The sequence below is a fragment of the Hypanus sabinus genome, chromosome 19 (genome assembly GCF_030144855.1).
Source record: "Hypanus sabinus isolate sHypSab1 chromosome 19, sHypSab1.hap1, whole genome shotgun sequence".
Taxonomy (NCBI): domain Eukaryota; kingdom Metazoa; phylum Chordata; class Chondrichthyes; order Myliobatiformes; family Dasyatidae; genus Hypanus; species Hypanus sabinus.
Window position 1 is genome coordinate 65,581,043 of NC_082724.1, and position 24,750 is coordinate 65,605,792.

Genomic DNA, 24,750 nt, shown 5'->3' on the forward strand with positions numbered 1-24,750 from the left:
GACTGAAAAAGAAGGTGGAAGACTCAGCCTGAAACCGACTGTTTATTCTCCTCCATAGATACTGCCTGACTTGCTGAGTTCCTCCAGCACTGTGTTCCTCTGGATTTTCACAATCACGATCTCTTGTGTTTATAATACATTGCTACAGATAGTAAACATGTCAGATTTCATAATATGCAAGGGAAACAAGATATTTAAAGAAGAAAAAAAAAGACCTTATCTCCATCTTAAACATGCAACTTTTCCCTCACTCATTGACTCCCTTAGTTCTAGGTTTTCCCATCAAAGGAAACAATCTCTGCACATCCATACAATGAAGCTTTCTCAGGATCCAATCTAGTCCCTTCTCCCTTTTAAATTCCAACAGATATAAGCCAAGCCTGTCTAACCCTTTCTCATCAGTCTTCTTCAAGGAAACATTGCTGTACCTTTGTAAAACACTGATTCAGCTCAACTGAAACATCATGTTTAATTCTTGATGCCACATTGGTGTGTAGCCATGAGATAATGTCCAGAAAAAGAAAATAATGGTTACTGTGATCAAAGGTTAGAATGATAGATAAGAATCTGATATCAGATATTCATCTGTATAGCTTGGAAAACTGTTTTCTAATGTATCTCGGTATCTGTGATAACAAATAAAAAGTCAAAAAATGCTGGAGTAACTCAGCAGATCAGACAGCATCTATGGAGGAAAACCTTGCTTAACCCATCATCCATGAGCTCCTGTTTATCCCCTCTCCATCTCTTTTATTCTGGCAGCTGCACCCTTTCTTTCCAATCCTGATGAAGGGTCTCCACTGCTTATTTTCTTCCATTGCTGCAGTCTGACCCACTTCCAACATTGACAGAGTCACAAAGCAATACAACAGGGACTAGTCCACACAGGCTACATTGCTCACCTAGCCAGCCCTAATTTCCTGCATTTGGTCTGTATTACTCCAAATCCCACCCCTTTGTGTACCTACCTAACTGCTTTTTAAATTATACCATTGTACCAGTCTCTGACAGCCTAATTCATATTACTGACAACCCTCTGTATAAAAAAAAGTTGTTCCTATATCGTTTTTATTTTATTTGTTTTAGTTTAAAGATACAGCACGGTACAGCCGGTCCAACTGCCCAGCAATCCACGGATTTAATCCCTAGCCTAACACAGCACAATTTATTATGACCAGTTAACTAACTGATTATGTCTTTGAACTGTGGGAGGAAACTGGAACATGCCCTTTTGCTCTATTTATTTATTGTAACCTAATATTTTTGTCTCTTGGACTGTATTGCTACAAATTTCATGAGATCTGTCAGGTTAATAAACTTGATTCTGTTTTCCACTGTATCTCCTAATATGTAACAATAACAAGCCAGTTTACAAAACCGTTTTTCACTGTATTTTGGTGGGCATGACAATGATAAACCAATACCAAAAATACTGATATGAAGGATGGTGGATGAGAGCATCTCGGCTGCTCTTATAATGGTTACTCCTGAACTGCTGCCATTCCGCCCTTGCCTGCCTGCCTGCCTGCCAAACGCCGTGGCGGGTTCCCGCCAACTCCCACAATGCCCCGCGCGGGAGGCGGCGGCGGTGGTTTGAGGCGGGCCGGCTCTGCGCCGCCATTTTACCCGCTGCCGTTGGTGCACTCTGCTTCATCTTAGAGCAAGGAGGCTTTTCTATCCGCGGCGCCGCCGCCGAACCTGTGGTTGTCTTCCTTCCCCTTCAACTCCTTTCTTCATCACGGCGCCCGGTTGGAGGGGAAGGAGATGAAGTTGACGGATAACGTACTGCGTAGTTTCCGAGTGGCCAAGGTGTTCCGGGAGAATACAGACAAGATCAACTGCTTTGACTTTTCCCCAAATGGCGAGACGCTCATCTCCAGCAGCGACGACGACTCCATCGTCCTGTACGACTGCCAGGAGGGCAAGTGAGTGAAATGACTGTCTTTTAAATCCCCTTTCTCCTTCCACTCAACCCGAGTTCAGATATCACTGAGCACGTTGCCTCCGAGGCCTGCGGATCTCGGCTTCGATTTTCACAAAGGCCGGACTAGTTTCCCGAGGAAGGCGGGGTGACAAGCCCAGGCCCAGTCTGTAGTAGCAGCTGGAAAATCAGTTGTTATATATCATATATTTATAAAGCCTGCAGGTTTGATATTGTAATAACCACTAAACTAGAATGCAAGTCAGTTTGCTTTGATCCCCTGGGACTGCCTGAGGTTAATATATCTACTCTTGGAACGGGTAGGGAAATTTTGAACTATACAGGCAGAGATTGGTTTAATACCAGTAATAACATCATCTTTAACCTTTAATTTCCTGGAAGTGGTATTGGGATTTCTTCATTAAAAAGCTGAACCAGGTTTTTCCAGTGCTTCATTTAAGTGGGTAATTGTGTAAATTGAGTCATTAAAGTTGGCAATATAAGTAACAGCGTTTACATTATGACAGGGAGGAAAAGAACCTGCATGTATATGGTACTTTCAATGTTGCAAAGTGAGTTCCAAGACGCCTCACTTAAGTATATCCACGCCGAGTCAGAGGAGGAGCTGCAAGTGAACGCAGGGTCCTGAGACTGGGTTTTAGTCCATGTGTGAAAGCAACGTTTAGGAAAATAGTTTGGAAGCTTATGAACAAGGTAACGCGGTAACAATAGAGAGGCGAAAAATCTGTGTATTTATTTTGGTGGAGGTGTGGATGCTTGTGAGCCCCGAGTAGAAAGTGGTTATGGGGCTGAAAAGATTTAAGTTAATAGGCAAGGTTCTAATGTGACTTAAGTGTATCTAGGTCTGTACTCTGTGCATCTTTAAGAATTGTTTGATTTCCTTAATATTTATTTTATATTTATTTTGGTACAATGTTGTGATTACTGCTCATTCCTTATATAAATCTTAAAACATTAACGCATGTAGTTAGAGTAACGCAGGTTACCTCTAACTATTAATGCTACTTGTAATTTTAGGGTCACTGGAAAGTGTATTAATAAAGTTAATTTTGCATAGCTGTAATGTTGGTCGCACCAATGCACACTTAAGCATGCAGGAATTTAGGAGAATGAATGTTATGACTGATTTAATGTGCCAAATTTCTTGTTCTTATGCATTGTGTTTTAGCTATTTGTTTATTTATAATTAGATTAAAATGGAATGTGAGTGGTACAGGGTTGGTGGGTCCCACACTTTATTGTTTTACACTGATAAAGTCTGATTTCCATATATTTTTACCACTGCAACCAAGATTGTTGAGAGTGTGAGAGCAAGATAGTAAGTACATTTGGCTCAAAGGATAAATCTCTTCAGTGACCCAGTTTCTTTTGTTTCTGGATGGTAAAAGATTTGGTGCAGCTTAATATTGGTTGATAGTTTTAGATGGTTAAGTGGAGATGCTGATTTGTACTTAGAGCTTGTGATATGCCACAGTTGGTTATTTAACAGAGAATGAATGTGTTGCTGTCTTTTGTATTTAGCTGCCATCATGTAACTGGACCATTGTGACTGATCAGAGCAATTCTTTTTCAATCTCTCTATTTCTTCACACTTTTGTATGAAGAATGCCCTTCTATGTGGTCATTCACTAGTGATGACTGCCTCAGATATTCCAGCCTTTATTACACAGACTGGGTGGGAAAATTTACTTCCATGAAGGTCAGTAAACTTTTCAGCACAAAGTTGGAAGAGAAAGTTTGTGAACCCTTTTCAGTTACCTGTTTTTTTGCATTAATTACAAGTGTCCCCCGTTTTTTGCATGTTCGCTTTATAACACCTCGCTATTACGAAAGACCTACTTTAGTTACCTGTTTTCGTTAACAGAAGGTGTTTCCACTGTTATGACAAAAGGCAACGCGTGTGCCGAGCAGCCAAGCTCTTCCCCCAGAACTGCATTCTAGCCGGCATTGCTTAAATACGTGCCTGTGAGCATTTGTGCTTTGTGTCGATTTATTTTGTGCATCGGAAAAGGTATTGGAAAAGCCTAAAAGAGTGCGTAAGGGTGTTACACTTGGTGTAAAGCTAGACAAGCATTTCGATTGTGGTGATCGAAGTAAGGACAAAGTGAGTTCGGCTTGTGGAAGTTGATGAAGCTAATGTTGAAGAGGTTTTGGCATCCTATGGCCAAGAACTGACAGTTGAACTGATGACGAGAGGATAACAATTGAAGCTGAGTGCAGTAACGAACGGCCCAAAAGTGAAGTCGTCCAGGAACTGAACGTGGAGCAGTTGTGTGAGATCTTCGCTGTGATTGACAATGCTGCAATGATTGCAGAAAAGTATGATTTTACTTTTGAAAGGGTACATAGGTTTAGGGCATATTTGCAGGATGGTTTGAGTGTTTACAAAGAACTGTATGATAGAAAAATGCGTGAGGCTAAGCAGTCAAGCATACTATTGTCTTTCAAGCCTTCCACAGCAGATAACGAAACTCGACCTCCGACATCAAGGCAGGCAGACATAGAAGAAGATGACCTGCCTGCCCCGATGGAAACAGACGACGATGAGATGACATGAGATGAGAAGTAAGCATGCAGGTACAACAGGCAGTGAAGAAAACTAATGGCATGTTGGCCATGCAAGGGAAGTTGAGTATAGGAACAAAGAGGTCCTTCTGCAGTTGTACAGGGCCCTGGTGAGACCTGGAGTACATTTGACCCTCATTATCCGTGAGGGATTGGTTCCAGGACCCCTCACGGATACCAAAATTCGCTGATGCTTAAGTCCCTTATTTAACCTTTCTTAGTGGTGGTGGACATTAGGATCCAGCGGCAGAGATCTGAATCCGCAGTGTTTCTGTCACGAAAATAATCACGATAACAATTGAAAATAAATGGAGATAATAAAGCAATTGGAAAGAGATGAAATGCCATCGGTCATTTGAAAAGCGTTAGGCTACGTTGGTCAATGACCGAAACAATTTTAAAGGATAAAGTGAGAAAGGCTCTGCCCTGATGAAAGCTACAATTATTATGAAGCAACAAAGTGGTTTAATTTTTGGGTTTTTGATCCTCCACATCAACCCGGCATGGTGGGGAGCGCAGTCCATATTGATTTGTCACTAGATCAAACTCGGGAACTTCCCAAGCCCAGCGCTGAAACATACATTCTTAAGTGTTTTGTATGCATAGAAAGGTAAAATATATACTATATACGAATGCAAACATTTGGCTAACTGACACTAAATAATACCAGACGTACCTGTTCCGACTTACTTAGTAAGGGAACTTGCTATTTTTTTTTATATACCGATCCACGATAACCCACGCACATCCTCCCATACATCCTCCTGTATACTTTAAATCATCTCTAGATTGCTTATAATACCTAATACAATGTAAATACTATGTAAAATAGTTGTTATACTGCATTGTTTTGGGAATAGTGACAATAAACAAAGGTCTGTACGTGCTCGAACAACAAGTGCTAGAAGAGCTCTTCCGGGTTTTCGCAATTCGTGGTTGGTTGAATCTGCGGATAAGGAGGGCCAACTGTATTGTGTTCAGTCTTGGTCTCCAAATTTGAGGAAGGACATTCTTGCTATTGAGGGAGTGCAGTGTAGGTTCACGAGGTTAATTCCTGGGATGGCGGGACTGTCATATGTTGAAAGATTGGAGCAACTGGGCATGTATACACTGGAATTTAGAAGGATGAGAGGGGATCTGATTGAAACATATAAGATTATTAAGGGATTGGACACGCTAGAGGCAGGAAACATGTTCCTGATGTTGGGGGGAGTCCAGAACCAGAGGCCACAGTTTAAGGATAAGGGGTAGGCCATTTAGAACAGCTGAGGAAAAACTTTTTCACCTAGAGAGTGGTGAATCTATGGAATGCTTTGCCTCAGAAGGCAGTGGAGGCCAATTCTCTGGATGCTTTCAAGAAAGAGTTAGATCTCTTAAAGATAGCGGAGTCAAAGGATATGGGGAGAAGGCAGGAACGGGCTACTGATGATCAGCCATGATCACATTGAACGGTGGTGCTGGCTCAAAGGGCTGAATGGCCTAGTCCTGCACTTCTTGTCTATTGACACCCCAGTCTCCTCTACCTCCCACCACCCCAACCTCTGACGACTCAGCCTAACACACCATCATCAGTGTGCTCACTGTCTTCCGGATTCCGGTAAGTGAAACTACACTGGATGTACATTATTTCTACTTTATATCAGCTGTGTATTTTAATGCATTATTTGGTATGATTTGGCAGCTTCATAACTTAAAGGTTACTAGAAAGAGTGCTTCTGCCGAGAGCGTTTGCGCCAAGTCTTTCTTCCGTGAGCATAAGGGTGTCACACAAAGAACCCGTGCATTGCTGAAGGAGACGAAGAAGAACCCAAAGATTAACAGCAAAAGACCTGCAGAAATCTCTAGACATTGCTAAAATCTAGAGAAACACTGAATAAGTATGGTGTTCATGGATGGGCACCATGGAGGAAACCACTGCTCACAAAAAAAAAACAGTGCTGCATGTCTCAAGTTTGCAAAAGACTACCTGAATGTTCTACAACACATAGTTCTATAGACAGATGGGCAAAAGTTGAACTTCGGCAGTAATGCGCACAGGCGGTCCATGTTCGGAAAAAGAGCACTGCATATAGAACGTAATGGTTTGGGGCTGCTTTTCTGCCTCGGGCCCTGGGAAGCTTGCAATCATTGAGGGAGCAATGAATTCAAAATTGTATCAAGACACTTTACAGGAGGATATCAGGGTAGTGGTCCATCACCTGAAGCTTAATAGAAGTTGGATGATGCAACAAGATAATGATCAGAAACACGAGTAGATCAGCAACAGTGGTTTTAAAAAAAGGAAAATTCTTGTTTTGGAATGGCAAAGTCAGAATCCAGACCTTAACCCGATTGAGATGCTGTGGCATGACCTGAAGAGGGCTGTTCATGAAAGATAGCCCAGAAATATTAATGAACTGAAACAGTCATGTATGAAGGGATAGTACAGTATAAAATTCCTCCTACCTATTGTGCAAGTGTGATCAGCTGCTACAGGAGACATTTGGTGGAGGTTTGTTGCTGCCAGAGCAGGTTCTACTAGTTACTAAACTTGAGGGTTCACAGACTTCTCCCTACCCAGACTGTGAATGATTAAACGGTGTGTTTAAATGTGTGAAAATGTACAATTGTTTGTGTTATTAGTTTAGGCAGATTGTGTTTGTCCATTATTGTGACTTAGATGAAGATCAGACCACATTTTATGAGTAATTAATGTCAAAAACCAGGTAATTGCAAAGGGTTCACAAACCTTTTCTTACAACTATGCACTTGGAGATGACCAGTACTCAAGTCCTGGAAACATTAAAAAAGAGATAACTGGTTCATTATTTTTTATTGGTAGTTTTGTCAAAATTACTGATGCTAACCCACAAATTGATGTTTCCTCCTTGCTCATCATCCCAGCTGTCAAGTTTGGGACCATTTTGTAGATTAGCACATCAGCAAAAATACTGGATGCCAAACTAGAATGCAAGGCCTTGGCTGTGTAATAAGTGTGTAATAAGTCATGTATTTAAATAAAACACAGAACAAATTGGAACACTAACAATACTACTAATGTACTATAAATGGGTATTAGTTACTAACTTCCTAATGAAGGAACTTATCCGGTGTATACTGCCTTGTTCTTCTGTAAATGAACAAAATCATTGCAGACACCTAGTACAGATAATGGACTGCCTTCAAACAGAACTTTTGATAATTGCTCAAGTCATCCAAATCCTTGTTTTTATTGTAACATTCAAGATGATTGTCAATACTTTCAATAGCTTCGTAGTTCTTGTTGAAGTAGTGAAATTGTTTATTTTCTACAAATTCCAAGCCGGACTGAAATCGTTGTGAGCAAAGCAGTTCGGAATTATTATATTGTTTATTTCTCCTCTACCATCAGTAACAAAAATCACTGCTTTTTGAACACAACCACACGCAACTGATGCTATTTTAAAGAAGTGCCTACTCTAAGCATGGTGTAGTGTCTTAACAGTCATGCAAGTGGGCACAACTGATGCCATTTAGAAACTGTTTGGCAGCAGTCTCCTATCCCAAATAAGCAACTGCCCCGGTTTACCAATGGCCCAATTAACCAGAATCTTTTATTGCCTGGTGGTAGTTTTGAGCCCAGAAATTTTTCAGTAAGTGGGATGACTTGACCTACTTTTCAGCAATATGCAAAATCTTTTCCACTAATCAAAGTGAGTGCCCAAAGGTAGGAGGGAAAAAAGGCAAAGAGAAATTTGAGATGAGGTGGAAGCAAGGTTAGTTGGAGAATGAAATTCATACAGCATCTGAGGATCTCAAGATAGCGTTAGCAATCCACAATTTCCTGCAGACAGTTCATGAAATTACTACTTTAACAACTTTCAAATATGATTCTACTACTGAGCTGCATGCATTTGGAGCCTGTGGTTTACATTTTGCTGATGTGCCTTTCTGGCACTGCTGTCTCCAAGGTTGATGAGATTGGGAGTGGAGTTTGTGGCCTGGAATACGGGATAGGGGTGTGAGCCTGTGATAGGCTCCATTGGTTTTCTCTGATTGAGACGTTGAGCAAGGTCGTAATTAATGGAAAATAAAGCAGAGGATATGTGCTATCTACCTACATTTGTTCCATCTTTCTTTTCCTCTCAGTAGCTGCTGTTGTAGGAAAGTACAGGAACCCTGGGACATTGTGGAACCACATTGCAAGGATTGTGGCTGAGGACTCATGAGGTTTATGTTGTATGGGTTTCTGTATTCTGTTACTTTTTTTTGCAGTTGTTGAGCAGTTGATAGGGGACTTCGGTGAAGAAAGGCTTTGTGGCCTGCAGTCAGCTAGCAGTGTGGCATTGAACTGAACTAGAAAGAATACTCCAGCTCTCCCGGTTTAACGTTTGATATTTTATGTGTGTGGTGTTTTCTTTTTGCTGATTGTGCTTTCTGTTTTTTCTTGTGTTGTGCTTAAATGATATCTTTAAACGGGGGGGGGGGGTTGACTGCTGGCTGAAGGATGAATTGGAGAGTTGTATTCTGAATGCATACTTTATTAAATGTACTTTGAATCTTTGGATATGAACTGTCATTTTGGTCACCAGGTCTATTTTCAACTTTTTCCACATCTTCACTAATTTGTCTGCATTAGGGTTGTGCCATCTATGCCTATTAACTTGCACCTGATCCCACCACATTCTCTGTCATTATATTCTGAACCACCTTTTTTAAAAAACATCTCATTTTAACTTGCCTACCTCTCACCTTAAATCCATTCCCATTTATTTTTCATGCTGTAATCAAGGGAAAACAAAATTGACTATCTGTCCAATCTAGAGAAACTTGTGATATAGAACATTAGAATAGTACAGCACAGTACAGTACAGGCACTTTGGCCCACAATGTTGTGCCGACCCTTAAACCCTGCCTCCCTTATAACCTCCCACCTTAAACTTCACTAGTATATCTGCCTCCACCACTGACTCAGGCAGTGCATTCCACACACCAACCACTCTGGTTTAAAAAAAACCTTCCTCAAATATCCCCCTTGAACTTCCCACCCCTAACCTTAAAGCTCTTTGTATTGAGCAGTGGTGCCCCGGGGAAAAGGTGCTGGCTGTCCACTCTCTCTATATTCCTCTTAATATCTTGTATACCTTGTGATAAATTGGGAACTTTTGTGGAGTTTAGATATTTAGACTGGGAAAACCGAATCTTGAAGAGATGTTATAGGTGCAGGAAGGTCAAAATGTTGACCTTGGTTTTGCTTTTGTAATGAGTTGTCATTAGTGTATATTGCACTAAAGCTGACTGCAGTGTTAGAAAATGCATAGTTAAATGTGGAAATTGGGAATGACTGATCTGATTTTTTTTTGGTGCATGCACTGTTATACTGTATTCTCTGATGTAGCCTATAGCCATTAATGATTTAACAACAGCTTGTGTTTTTATGAAGTGTTAAGCTGCTCAGCAGTTGGATACCTATGAGGAGTGTTTCCTGGTGTATAAGCTGAGAATTTGGTCCTAAAGTTGGGGGGGGGGGGGGGTGGGTCAGCATATACAGAGGGTGCCAACTTTGGAGAAACGAATACACGGAAGACAGGTCGTATTTATTGGCTGTTTTTGAGTCAAATTTGTTCCACTGTTGACACATGAATTCTTTGGTTTGTTTAAACTCACATCTAGTGGCTGGAGCACGGTCATCAAACCACCGGGGATGACTGCAATGCCCGTATTTTCAGCTTTCAATGCTGCTTTTGTCTCATCTGACAAGTGTGCTTCGAACATGTCCCGGATAAGTAGTGGCTTTTCCTTCCTGAAACCTTCGGGATGTCGATGCCACACCTCTTTGATCCACTTCAAGCAACCCACTTCATCCATCCTGCAGCATTCTTGAATGTAAACAACACCCTGCGGGAATTTTCTGAGCAATTTTTGCTGACCTCGTGTTTTTTTTGTTCCATTTCAACGCTTGACCTTGAATCATTTCTCTGGTAACAATGTATCCAGGCGATTGATAGTGATTCACCCACTGTAAAACTTTTTCTTCAAGTTCTGGCCACTGGCATGCTTTCCTGCGGTTTGCACATTTCGTCTTTGGCATTTCCCTCAGTGTGTCCTTTGCCTTTCTCCACTCTCTCTCTCGTTTAAACTACACTTCTTAGCAGCTGCAGAATTATTCATTCCTTTAGCAAAATCAACAACCTTCAGCTTGAAGACAGCATCATATCGCATTTGTTTTAATCTTTTGTATATGGTGGTCACAAACTCAGTACTGAGTACATGTATGATGGGCACTAAATGGTTTCACGGGGGTTACATTTCAGAGGATTCTTTTCCATTGGAAACCTAGTCTAAAATTTCTCTCCCTGATTTATTTAATTATAATGCTCTATAATGTGTAGGCTTGTTTTCTTAGCAGGTACTGGTTCACAAAATTTCCAGAGTCCGGATGCAGCAAAGTTGAGTACTGGCATTTGAGATCTTGTGATCTTTTCTGGTTAAATCAAAAACCTCTACAAAAGAGGTCGGCTTATACAAAAGTAACATGAAAAAGTCACTCTTAACCTTGAAAATGGGGGTCGACTTATACTCCGGAATATACGGTAATTCAGATAGTTATAGAAAATAACTAGAGTAGTAAAAAGAGATTAACTTAGTCACACGTGCATCGAAATAGTGTAATTTGTGTCAATGACTGACAAAGACCAACACAGTTATTGTCAAATCTTAAGATGCTCCTTTTTAAAATAACTTACTGTAATCAATGCCATGGAAGATCCACTAGCATTTTTAAGTTGCTACTTATGCATTCAAAATAGTTAATTCTATTAATTTTAGAGCTATAACTATGTCAAGCCCGTGTTGCCCAGTTGCACCCATGTGACCAATTAACCTGTTATCCCGTATCTCTTTGGAATGTGGGAGAAAACTGGAGTATCCAAAGGAAACTCACAGGATGACTGGGAACGTAGAAGCTCCTTATAGACAGCAGTGGAATTAAATCTGGGTTGCTGGTGCTGTGAACTTGTTTGTTTCATTTATGTCCTAAGTAGCAATTTACAAATATTTCAAAATTACACATTATTTGTGTCTAAGTTCTACTAATGTCAATTGATGCAAATCAAATTATTTTCTATCAGGCCGAAGAGGACATTGTACAGTAAGAAGTACGGAGTTGACCTGATCAGATACACACATGCAGCAAATACTGTAGTTTACAGCTCTAACAAAATTGATGGTAAGTTGGCTGCTTTTGTATAAAGCTATGTTTCCTTGACATTCTTCAGGACTGGTTTTTCTTTGCGCCTTGATTTAAATAACTTATTTACTTCCAGCAGTACCAAATATGTCAGATAATTGCAGGTAATTGGGACATAACGGGACCAGTACATTTTGTCCCAATTAGCTGGTTTCATGGCAATAGTTAAAAAGATTAAAAAAAGACAAATTACTGTTTAACTGAGTAACAAATTATGTATTTAAGTTAAATACAGAACAAATTAGAACACTAGTCAATACAAGCTCAGAATTATAAAACTATTATTTCCCAAATAGTTATTGATGGAGGAATTTATCTACTGTATGCTGTCATGTTCTTTTGATGGACTGTAAATGACCAAAATCAGCACAGACACCTGGTACAGATAATGGACTGCCTTCAAACACAGCTTTTGACAATTGTATCCTTCAAGTCATCCTTTTCGTTGTAACGTTCAAGATGATTGTCGATATCTTCAAATTTTTGTTTCCAACTTCTTGAAGCAGGGAAATTGTTGCATTATCACTTCTGGCATTTAGAAGCCTGAATTCTTGAAACCGTAATGAGCAAAACGGTTCTGAATAGTCTTGCTGCTTATTTCTTGCCAACCATCAGTGACAAAAATCACTGTTTTTTGAACACAAACATGCAACTGATGCTATTTAAAGACTAATCTCTCTAAGCACAGTGTATCATCTAGCAGCCATACAATGTGCACGTGACTGACACTGGTTAGAAACTGCTCGGCAGCAATCTTGTGTCCCAAAGAAACAGTGAATCCTTGCAATTTTCTGGATTAGTTTTTATTCTTTAAGAGTTTTCCCAAATAAGCAGCTTCCTTCAATGGTCCAATGGCCCAATTAACCAGATCCACTGACTCATTTTTACTTTTCTGTAACTTTATTTTATCTCTGTTTCAGTTATAATTACACTTGATCCATAATGACCTTGTGCCTCATTGATACATCTTGTCTATTTTAAGTGTGTTTAATGAAATGTTAAGCATTAGTCCTTGGTAGTTAAGCGTTAGTCCATATGAGGAAAATGAAATGAAAGCACCTTGGGATGTTGAGATTTATATCACCAGTCCTACATAAATGTTTGAGGTAAAATGTTATTTACTTTAAATTTGTTACTTTGTTAAATAAAATACATCTTCAGTACACTGATTTTCTACTATTTATAGCATTGTGTGTCCTAGATATTCGGAAGCATTGCAGTACTGACGTTAACAGTGGTCATAAATATTTATTTTGTTTTAAAGCTTTGATCAAAAACAGTAGTTCATTTTTAGTTTTGTCTTTGGTCTTGCTTGCGTAGCTTCAATGATTAAGATAAATGCAGTAGCAGTGCATGATGCCCAGATGTTTGAAGACTTATCGCTGCACCTCATGGATGCTTGAAAAATATACCAGCAAATAAAGAATTCCTGCTCACTGAATATTTAAGCAAAAAAAGCAAATGAAATATAATCTGAAAAATAATTAATCTCAGATCTGTTGTAAGAATAATTATTAATGTTGATGTTAATTATTTTTATTAGGAAGGTTTGAGTAGAATTTTCTTGTATTTGTGATTCTGTTGATAATCTGAAGAATACAAACAACCAACATCATTATCGTTATGTGCTGTGTCATATGACTGGATGATCATGGTCTATCCATGACCAAGATTGTTTTTGGCAAATTTTCTACAGAAGTGGTTTGCTATTGCCTCCACCTGGAGACATTGCCAGTGTCTTTACAAGACAGGTGACCCCCCCCCCAGCAATTTTCAATACTCTTTAAGAGCTTGTCTGCCTGGCATCAATGGTTGCATAACCATGACTTGTAATATTTACCAGCTGTTCTGAGGGCTTCACATGAACCCAAGTGGTGGTGGGGGGGTGGAGGGAGGACTTCACCTTGTTCAAGGGTGATCTACAGGTTAATGAAACATAGAAAACCTACAGTACAATACAGGCCCTTTGGCCCATAAAGTTGTGCCCAACATGTTCCTACCTTAGAAATTATTAGGCTTACTTATAGCCCTCAATTTTACTAAGCTCTGTGTACCTAGCTAAAAGTCTTAAAATACCCTATTGTATCTGCCTTCACCACTGGCAGCCCATTCCATGCACTCACCACTCTGAGTAAAAAATTTACCACTGATATCTCCGTACTTACTCCCTAGCACCTTAAACCTGTCTTCTTGTGGCAACCTGAAATTGTGGCCCTGGGAAAAAGCCTCTGACTATCCACGTGGAGGGGAGGAGTGCTTTACACCTCCTTTAGTAAAGATATATCTTCACCCCACCACCCCATAAAAATAGCATACAACTTTGTTATGTACATTGATGGATACCCAATACCAAGATTTGGAGGATGCAGTGGGTGTCTATATTTTACTATATTCGTTGTACATTTGCAAACAGCATACAATGTGCTCATTTGTGCTCTATCAAAGTAATGTCAATATTAAATGTCATTTCCTTTAATTTTGGCTTCTAATCTAGAATTTTTGGTCTGATTATGGTATTTGTAAATGAGTATTGAACCTACACAGCAGTTTTGTTTCTGATTCAAGATAACTTGAGAACTCTGCTTAGTGAATATTTCTTGGTATGAAATAAGCAAGTGATGTAATGTTTTGTTATTGTACATTTATCAAACATTGCACTTTGGAATATGTAATCTTTGAATATACCAATTATTCTACGAGTAAGACTTTCCAATTTGTAGTTTCATTCTCCTTTCAAGATCCTTTGTGACGATGTTAGCCCATTGTGGATACAGGTTATAAACACATTTTTAATTTAAATTCAATATGAAATCTTTCTAAACAAAGGTAAGTCACATTAGCCCTCTGAGTGCAACATGGTATCTTTTCCCCTTGCTGTGTCTGTTTCAAATCAGGATTTCTTCTGGTTCCACTTTAAGACATAGGAGTGGAATTAGGCCATTTGGTACATCGAATCTGTTCTGCCATTCAATCATAGCTGATCCTTTTTTTTTCTCTCTTCTCCTCAACCCCATTTTTTCCAGCCTTCTCCCCATAACCTTTGATGCTATGTCCAATCAAAAACATATCGATCTCTGCCTTATATACACCCAACGACCTGGCAGCCACAGCTGCACGTGGCAACAAATTCCACAAATTCACAGCCCTCTGGCTAAAGAAATTTCTCCACATCTATATTTTGAATGGACGCCCCTATCCTGAGGCTGTGCCCTCTTATCCTATTTCACCATTATTATTTATCCTCTTATTTCACCACGGGAAACATCCTTTCCACATCTACTCTGTCTAGGCCTTCCAACGTTCAAAAGGTTTGAATGAAATCCACCCCCCCCCCCATCCTTCTAAATTCCAGCATGTAGAGAGACCCAGAGCTATCAAATGTTCCTTGTATGATAGCCCTTTCATTCCCAAAATCCCAGTGCCCTATAAAGCCTCAGCATAACATCCCTCCTCTATATTCTTGAAATGAATGCTAACTTTGCATTTGCCTTCCTCATCGCTGACTTAACCAGCAAGTTAACCTTTAGGGTGTTCTGCACAAGGGCTCCCAAGTCCCTTTGCATTTCAGGTTGTTGGATTTTCTCCCCACTTAGAAAACAGTCCACACATTTATTTCTACTACCAGTGCATGACTATGATTATGGTCATTATATTTCATTTGCCACTTTCTTGCCCATTCTCCTAATCTGTCTAAACCCTTCTGCATCCTACCTGTTTCCTCAACACAACTCTTCTATTTCATCATCTAAATCATTTAAATACAGCAAGAAGTGGTCCCAACACCAACCCTTGTGGAGCACCACTAATCACTGGCAGCCAACCAGACACTATACTATTAAAAGCTTTTCTCTTTTATTCATTACTATATTGCTCCTTTCTACATATTAACATATTGCTTATCCTCCTTTGCTTCTTACAGACTGAAGTATTCCTTCAATAGGACTTTCACATTTGAAGTCGAGTCAGTCTCAGACTGTTATGACCCCAGATGTCTCAGTTCTTGTGTCTTTATGTATAGTCAATGTTCTTTTCCTAATCAATAGCATCTTCTCAATGAATTTTATTTTAACATGCCCCCAGTTCAATACTTTCAGCATAACACTGTCTGAAGTGTAACTTGGCCTTTGCCATGAGGTGTATATTTGACATTTCCTTGTACTTTTTTGCTTAACATTTTTAATACAGTATATGCCCAAACTATTTTTATAAAAATTCTTCATTTAAAAAAAAGTCAAAGCACCAAGACTCATCAGAAACATTATGAAAACATGTATATTAAAATGTTTTGTTTTCTTTGTATTAACTCTTGTGTGATTATTGTGGATTTCTGTATTTGATATATTTTGTATCAGTAGCTTGCTCTGGGCTTAGAATAAACCAGTGAGCTACCCTGTTTGTGTTTGAGGGGAGTAAACTTTAATCATGATTGAATCTGTATTGACACAGTTCACCTAATTGTTTTGCATTGGTTTCAAAAGTGATTGAGAATCTGATGGAGTCTAACTCTACTTCTGTTGAAGAAGAGATAGTGTCTTTCCTGGACAATAAGGGATTTTCTAAAGTTAATTAAATATATGGAGTTGCACATTTAATGCTTTGAATGCTGTGTTTACCTGGAGCATTTCGCCAGACATGGTAGATAATGCTGATTAGACCTGCTCTGTCTTAGTTGAAAAGTTTGTGGCCCTGCTGAAAACAGCTTTTATCAACATTATTAGCTTTTGAAAACCAACTTTAGGTATTGTATTTGCAAATGTTTGGTATTGGAATCCTGTACCCTGTGATCTACCAATACTGAGGATGTCTGTGTATGACTGTCTGAGCCTGTGCAGAGGTAGTTGTTTGTACAGTTTGAGGGTTTGTGACACCACCCGGTTGATGGAGTTAACTGTACAAGCCACTGCCTTGCCTGGGCCAGAGCCCAACATCACCTGAAGAGCCTGAGCGTTATTATCTGGATGTGTTTGCTGTCTTCAAAAGATTAAAGGAACTGTTCTGTCTATGAATGTAACGTTAACTTTTTGTGTGTTTGAAGTTAAAAATGTCTATTAAAAAAGATGAATATATTAATGTGTTTAAATCATGCAAAGTTGCTAAACTTTTGTAGCCTGTAGTTCAAAATGAGACTTCTGCAAAAAAAAAGTGCCATACAAATATCTATGAACTTGTAAATATGTATTAAAACAGTTTGGACACTTAAATTTTGGTGCCTTCGTTTGAGGTCACCAGATTAATTTCATGAATATTGTATATCAGGCTTGCAAAGCAGGGCAATTAGTTTCTAAAATCTGACCTGACCCTTCTGTGTGACCTACAAAATCTGTATTGTAGCTTGAAGTGGAAAGCATGGTCTATTTTGACCGTTTAACAAAAAGGAATGTGGAATTGCTCCCACATGTCAAGTTGTAAACTTAAATTTGCTGGACCAAATAACCACAGCACAAAAGATCATTACTTTTCACCAGTTTATTTCTTTGTGCTCAGCGGGCGTGGGAACTTGGTCCCTACAACAGGGGGAGAAGAGTTCTCATCCCTCTGGCAGTTCAAGCAAGTTCCCTGTTTGACTTCCAGAATTGTAACAATTTATAAGGCCACTGATACAAAAGAACAATTAGTTTGATAAACATTCCAGCCAAGTCAATGGACTATTGATACAAAAGAACAATCAGTTTGATAGATACTCCAGCCACTTTAATTTTAAAGAAGGGATGTTCTACCTGGTTTGTTGGAGCCAAAACTTAATTACAAACATACAAACCAAATTTAAGCTTTAATTAAGAAAGGAATGTCCTGTCTAATTTCCATCAGGTACTGCCTTTTATCAAAACCAAAAGGTGTGAAAAATCAGGAGACATCTTTTGTGGATCTGTGTGAACTTTAACCCTTGTATTGCTCCAAAGAAGCAGCTGTGAGACATTATTCAAACGCACTGCAGTCACTCTCAAAACAAAATACACAGACATAGTTGGTACTCAACCTTAACCCATTATTTACAGGAATCTGAGAATCCCTCAATTTCCTTAAAACTTTATCAAAGTATGGGTCTACAAGGAACATTGTCTTTTCATTTGCCTGCATAATTGATTACTGCACTTCAGAAGTAAATTGCTTTTGATACACCATTTTTTTTATATACCATTGCATTAGGCTTCAGGGGCCTAATGGAGTATGGGACATCACTTTTGCTTCAAGTGGTTTCACAACTTTTAAAGGGGAAAATGTGCTGCCAGATTTGGTCAGGTTCCCTATTGATTTGCACTATTATAACCATATAACAATCACAGCAGGGAAACAGGCCATCTCGGCCCTCCTAGTCCGTGCCGAACTCTTAATCTCACCTAGTCCCACCTACCCGCACTCAGCCCATAACCCTCCACTCCTTTCCTGTCCATATACCTATCCAATTTTTACCTTGAATGATAATTTTACCTTATTCCCTTCAAGCTGCACAACTACTCAGTAACTAAAGTGCTCCTGTGCATGTGGCCTTTGCCTTGTTGCTGGAATTTTCAGTATGTAAATATAATTTTGAAATTATGCTAATATATTTGTTAAACACCTTGTAATTGTGTTAATGAATATGCAGGCAGTCCCTGGGTTACGAACGAGTTCTGTTCCTGAGTCTGTCTATAAGTCGGATTTGTGCGTAAGTGGGAACAGGTACATCTGGTATTATTTAGTGTCAGTTAGTCAAACGTTTGTCTTAGTATATATTTTACTGTTCTATGCATATGCATACTTAAGAAACGTATGTATTTCAATGATTAAATCAGTACGTTTCTTAGTAGTAATTGTAGCTTTCCTCGGGCAGGCCCTTTCACGTGCTCCATTATTTTCACTTTATCCTTTATCCTTTAAAATTGTTCTGATCGTTGACCGACTGTAGCTTAATGCTTTTCCAATGACCGATGGCATTTCAACTCTTTCTGAGCGCTTTATTATTTCCACTTTATTTTCAATTGTGATCGTGTTCCGTCAATGGAACAGAAACACTGCAGATTTAGCAGCAGCCATGGGCGGCGGGTCCTGACCTGAACTTCCCCGGGTCCTAAAGGCCACCTGTGCTGAAACAAGTGGGGGTGCTGCTGATTGGAAAGGGGGAGGGGGTTAGGGTGAATCTTGCTAAGAAAAATTTAAGCCAAATACAAAATTACACACTCAACACAGTGTTAATGGCAATGACTTAAAATGGCGGATGGCATTCTTCCTCTGTTCATAAGTCAGATGTTCGTAACTTGGGGACTGCCTGTAATCAATAAATTTTCTAAATAAAGGAACCGTAACCTTTTACTTTGAAACATTTTAGAACTTCAACATGTTTACATTGTCAGTGTTCCAAGTTACAACACTGTTACAAATTGTAACAACAAACACAGAATGGAAGATGGTATCTCATTGTTAAACCGCTGGCCTGCTGAATGCTGACACCATCTATTTTTGCCATTGACTGCCTGGCATTGTTTACTTGCGTAATTGTGGTTTGTGTTTGTGTGTGCTTATTACAAAAAAAATTACCAAAGTGCCATGCGGTTTCCATGCCATGTAAAAATTTCCTTCTCAGAACAATAGTTGGCCTACACAGCTGTTTTTTTTTTAAAAAAAAGTTAAGATGGAATGTTGAGTTGTGTCCTTCAAGCAGTCACCACTGCTAAATGTCATCTTCAGGACCAGTTAAGTTGTAAACTGATGGAGCCAGGTGACCTTAAGACCATGGGTGTATTTAAACAAGGTTTCTAGGTTCTTGATTAGTAAGAGTATCAAATGCAATGGGGATAAGGCAGGAGAATGATGTTGAGAGGAATATGTTATCTATAAGACCGTAAGATACAGGAGTAGAAGCAGGCCATTCGGCCCATCGAGTCTGCTCCGCCATTCAGCCATGGACTGATGCAATTCTTCCAGTTATCCCCACTCCCCTGCTTTCACTCCATACTCTTTGATACCCAGGCTAATGAAGAACCTACCGTCTGATAAATACACAAATATTTTTTCCTTCTGATTTAAATGTGTTAATAAATTTCAGTAAAGCATCTATAAATGTCTTGTGTTTAAAATTAAATACCATTTTACTTCTTTTTAGATACTATCCGTTACTTATCACTTCATGACAACAAATATATTAGATACTTCCATGGCCACAGTAAGAGGTAAGCAAAGAATTCAAATGGCCCATCAGTTTGTGTGCTATTGAACCTAGTGGCCCAGTAGCTTATCTAGGAGGGAACAAGTTTATTACTAGCTACAACCTGAAACATTTGCAGAAATGCACACTAGCAACTTTTTAATCATATCCATCACGTTTGCTGTCTTCCTCCTTATTTTCCCACTTTACCAAGATTGATCACATCCATTCCATTATTTACCCTCATGAGTTTGTCAGTGTCTGCTTAAGCATCAGGAGCTCGAGAGAACTTATGAGGCTTTATTTAAATCGGGGTTTATTTGGTGGTTCTTGCTGTCCACGGTATTTTGAACAGTCTTTTCTAAACCAATATTTCAAATTAATTGATCAACTTTAACCTTTGAAGTCCAACTGTAGTGTCAGGTATGTAGAAGTACTTTATTTTTGGACTACAGTAGTTTACTGGTCAAAAACGCATTTCATTTTTCTGTGTGCAAAATTAGATTGAAATTCTCAGTTGAAACTCTTAACTCTCTCAAACCATGGTGCAGCGAAAGTAGGTTGTTGTTACAGTTTATTTTGATCTTCATGCATTGACATTTCCTTCCAAATGTGTAGAATGTTTTGTTTGTGTACTTGCATCCTTTATTTTAGTTGAATAAAATTTTCAAAAAATGTAGACAAAATCTTGCCAGTTTTTGTGTGCTTGGGTATAGAACCATCATCAGGCAAAAACTTCTATTGGTGTTATCTAGAAAGAAGTCTGAATTGTGGAATTTCCTTGAAGGCAGAAGGTGCAGCTGCCAGTGCTACAAAGGCTTTCCATTTTATGTCATTGGATTCTATAAAATGCCTTATAATCTGGCTGAATATAGGATTATTCTTCATAGTTGAGCATTGTTTGAGTAAAAGTGAAGCTTAAAATGTGTTCAAAGATCGGTTGATGAGCATTTATCCAATGCTCATTGTCAGTGGTGCATCTGGGAGAATCTGACCAATTAGTAGACTTAACACCAGCTAATGCACTTAATTTGTTTCAGAAAAATGTTAATATTTACAATATATTTTTTAGTTTCCTGAATCTATTTTGTTAACTCTTAACTTTTAAAACATATGAAAAATGTGAGCTATTTGGGTACCTTATCACCTAGAGATATACTTGTTAGGCAGACTCCATTCATTAGAATAATAAAGATGTGAAGAAAATAGTTTAGTTTACATCTGTTCTCTTTTGTACGTTTTAGAGTTGTAGCATTATGCATGTCTCCTGTGGATGACACCTTCATGTCTAGTTCTTTGGATAAAACTATCAGGTTATGGGACCTTCGATCGCCAAATTGCCAGGTACATTTTGCTTGCTATCATCTAAATAACTCAATTAATTTTTGTCAGTCTTGAAAAAGGTGAATTTGTAGTCCGGTTCAGTGGTAGACTGTCTCTCATCAGTCAAGTATTGCACCAGAATTGGAGCACACAATTTAGGTGAACATTGCAGTACTGCTTTCGATTGAGTTAATTGATCTTTACCTCTGTGCTGTGGTGAACATGAGATTCATGACATGTTATGCAGAATAGCAAGAAGCTCCTTTAGGTGGAAGCTGTTTCAACAATGCCATTTCTTGTTCTAGATGTAAGGATATTCGGATAGGAATATTCTTTATTGTATAGAGGTAGAGTGTTACAGATATGCAGTCGGCCCTCCTTATCCGCGGATTCCGCATGCATGAATTCAACCATCCGCGGATCGCGAAAACCCGGAAGTGCTCTTCCAGCACTTTTTTTCTTGTCACTATTCCCTAAACAATGCAGTATAACAACCATTTTACATAGCATTTACATTGTATTAGGTATTATAAGTAATCTAGAGATGATTTAAAGTATACAGGAAGATGTGCGTGGATTATTGGGATCGAAAAAAATTAGAAGTCCTCTTACTAAGTAAGTTGGAACAGGTACATCCGGTATTATTTAGCGTCAGTTAGTCAAACATTTGTCTTAGTATATAGTATATATTTTACCTTTCTATGCATACAAAACACTTAAGAACGTATATTTCAACGCCGGGCTCAGGTCGATCTAGTGACAGATCGCTCCCGAGTGTGCTCTGCACCGTGCCGGGTTGATGTGGAGGATCAAAAACCCAAAACCCTATAATTAAACCACTGCATTGCTTAGTAATAATTGTAGCTTTCATCGGGGCAGAGCCTTTCTCACTTTATCCTTTAAAATTGTTTCGATCGTTGATAGACATGGCCTAGCGCTTTTCCAGTGACTGATGCCGTTTTACCTCTTTCCAATCGCTTTATTATTTCCACTTTATTTTCAGTTGTGATCGTGATTATTTTCGTGAACAGAAACACTGCACAGTTAGAGCTCTGGTGCCGGGTCCTAATGTCCACCGCACTGAGACAGGTTAAATAAGGTCTTGGGTTCTGCTGGGTCCTGAGGTCCACCGGATTGAGACAGGTTGCATAAGGGACTTGAGCATCCACGAATTTTGGTATCCGCTAGAGGTCCCGGAACCAATCCCCTGCGGATAAGGAGGGCCGATTGTATTTAGTTTTCATGCAATATAACAGCTATTGAGCATTTTTGATGATTTGCCTAGCAATCATACATATGCAGAATAATTCAGAATATCCAAGAATCAGTGCTGTTAAATATTTATTTGGTATTACATGAGGAAAATGTCATGACTGTTATTTTAGTGGGTAAGTGGTCAGTATTCAGTATCATCTACGAAAAGTAGTATGTTAGCTGTAAAGCTGCTTGACTTGGTATTGTGAAAGACACCAAATGTAATATTATGATATGTTTCTGTTTGTATTAATAATTTTCTACAAATTCATCAAATTGCTTTGGCTCTCAATTTGATCATTTCCCTTAGATGACAGACTAAATGTATGTAGATTGAGTACCACAATCCTCTCCACTCTTTCTTGCACTTATTTTAACTTGACATTTCCTTCATACAAGTGAACTACCAGTGACTAGGTACCCAGATTGAGTATGGTAACTACTGGAGAAGTGTTAACACTAACACAGATGGAATGTACAACAGTTTTGTAATGGCAGCTGCTGGATTAAAGATATCATTTTGTGTTGGATGGTTCTTGTGAAAGATCCCACATTATATATATTGTGCATATATACATTTTTTTTTAGCAACTTGAATTTTTCTCAGATTGTTGGCATTCACTGGTCAATTGTAAGCTGACAATTGGAATTCAGTTTATCAAACTAATAACTGGAATTAAAAAAATATTTTTTAAAAGACCATATGTTGTAAATCTGAAACCAAAACAAAGAAATACTGGAAACATTCAGCAGGCCGGGATGCATCTGTGGAAAGAGAAACAGTTAACATTTCAGGTCGAGAACCCTTTGGCAGACTGTGAAATGGAGGAAAATTAGTTTTAGTTTTCAAGTTGGAGGATGGGGTGGCAGGGTCAAAAGGTGTATAGAAACATAGAAAACCTACAGCACAATACAGGCCCTTTGGCCCTCAATGCTGTGCCAAACATGTACTTTAGAAATTACCCATGGTTACCCATAGCCCTCTATTTTTCTAAGCTCCATGTACCTCTACAAGTCTCTTAAAAGACCCTATTGTAATCGCCCTCCACCACCGTCACCAGCAGCCATTCCATGCACTCACCATTCTGTGTTTTTAAACAAAACACTTACCCCTGACCTCTCCACTGTACCGACATCCAAGCACCTTAAAACTGTGCCATTTCATGTTAGCCATTTCAGCCCTGGGAATGGGGAATGCCTGCTTGGATTGGTAGATGTTGGAAAAAAGTGAAAGGACACAACCTTTGGTTGTATAGGAAATTGCTGTAAGAAGGGGAGTGATTGAGGATGAAAAAGTTGACCAGGGAGTTGAAAAGAAAGCAGAGCCTTTTGAAATGGGAAGGAAGAAATGTCATGTTTGGAGCTCTGCTTGCTTTTTAAAAGAAATTCTTTGTTCTAACTTCTGAAGTCAATCAAACAAATACATAGACTATTGACAGTATATATTTAAAAAAAAACACAATTGAGGTACATTGTGCTGAATGCTGTGGTTGAATATATTCCTGAAGTGTTTTCACAACCTAAGTGTGCTTAGCAGTTAAACATATGCTTTCCTAACCATACCAAAATCTGAAGCAAGATTTGTCTGAATTTATTCCTGTCCTGATGGTAGCTTAGTTGTTAATGTAGCACATTTGTGCAATATGGAGAAATAACAAAAATGTGAAATTGACATGATTTAAATGTAGATTTAAATGTGGAGTGTGTTTTGGAGAAAGCAGAGCAATTGACTATAATTTTCCATTGTTAATATCTGGCAGCTGATGTTAATCTTCTATGTTTATCATTTGCCCAGGGCTTAATGCATCTTCAGGGGAGACCAACATGTTCCTTTGACCCTGAAGGACTTATATTTGCAGCTGGCGTAAATTCCGAGATAATTAAACTTTATGATTTGCGATCATTTGACAAGGTAAAATTTATCAGCTGTATTGGTTAACTGTTTTGAATTTGAGCAGTTGTGGTAAGTTCTAGATTTTTCTGTATTTCACCAGTTCCTCTTTTGATTGTGGAGTCTTGATTCTAATAGTTTGAGAATCAAAGTTTCCTTCAGTATGTTTGTGTCATGCTGTTGTATTAGCAGTTAGCTCGATGGGACTAGGCAGAATAGTTCAGCAGGACTTGATGGGCCAACAGGCCTGTTTCTGTGCTGTAGTGCTCTATGACTGGAAGCAGATAGCTTCTGTTGATGTGGCTGTGATGTTGTGCATCATGCCATCTTCTAAGATTTCACTGTTTATGTAGCATCTGCTACAATATGTTTGAACCATCTTTGCTTTTGCAAGTTAACTATGCAAAACCACAACTCCTTGATAGATATCTTATTTTTTTGTGTGT

At 38.9% G+C, this 24,750-nt stretch overlaps 1 protein-coding gene across 1 annotated transcript in view; it reads left to right on the plus strand.

Moving 5' to 3' along the window:
• The first annotated feature begins 1,571 nt into the window (after positions 1–1,571).
• Positions 1,572–24,750, plus strand: part of wdr82 (WD repeat domain 82) — a 33,038-nt gene continuing 9,859 nt past the window's right edge. Inside the window, exons 1-5 of the mRNA XM_059944580.1 lie at positions 1,572–1,925; positions 11,596–11,693; positions 19,795–19,861; positions 21,081–21,180; positions 24,209–24,325. Coding sequence (XP_059800563.1) covers positions 1,765–1,925; positions 11,596–11,693; positions 19,795–19,861; positions 21,081–21,180; positions 24,209–24,325 — 543 coding nt within the window. The 5' untranslated portion in view covers positions 1,572–1,764. The remainder of the gene's footprint in view (positions 1,926–11,595; positions 11,694–19,794; positions 19,862–21,080; positions 21,181–24,208; positions 24,326–24,750) is intronic.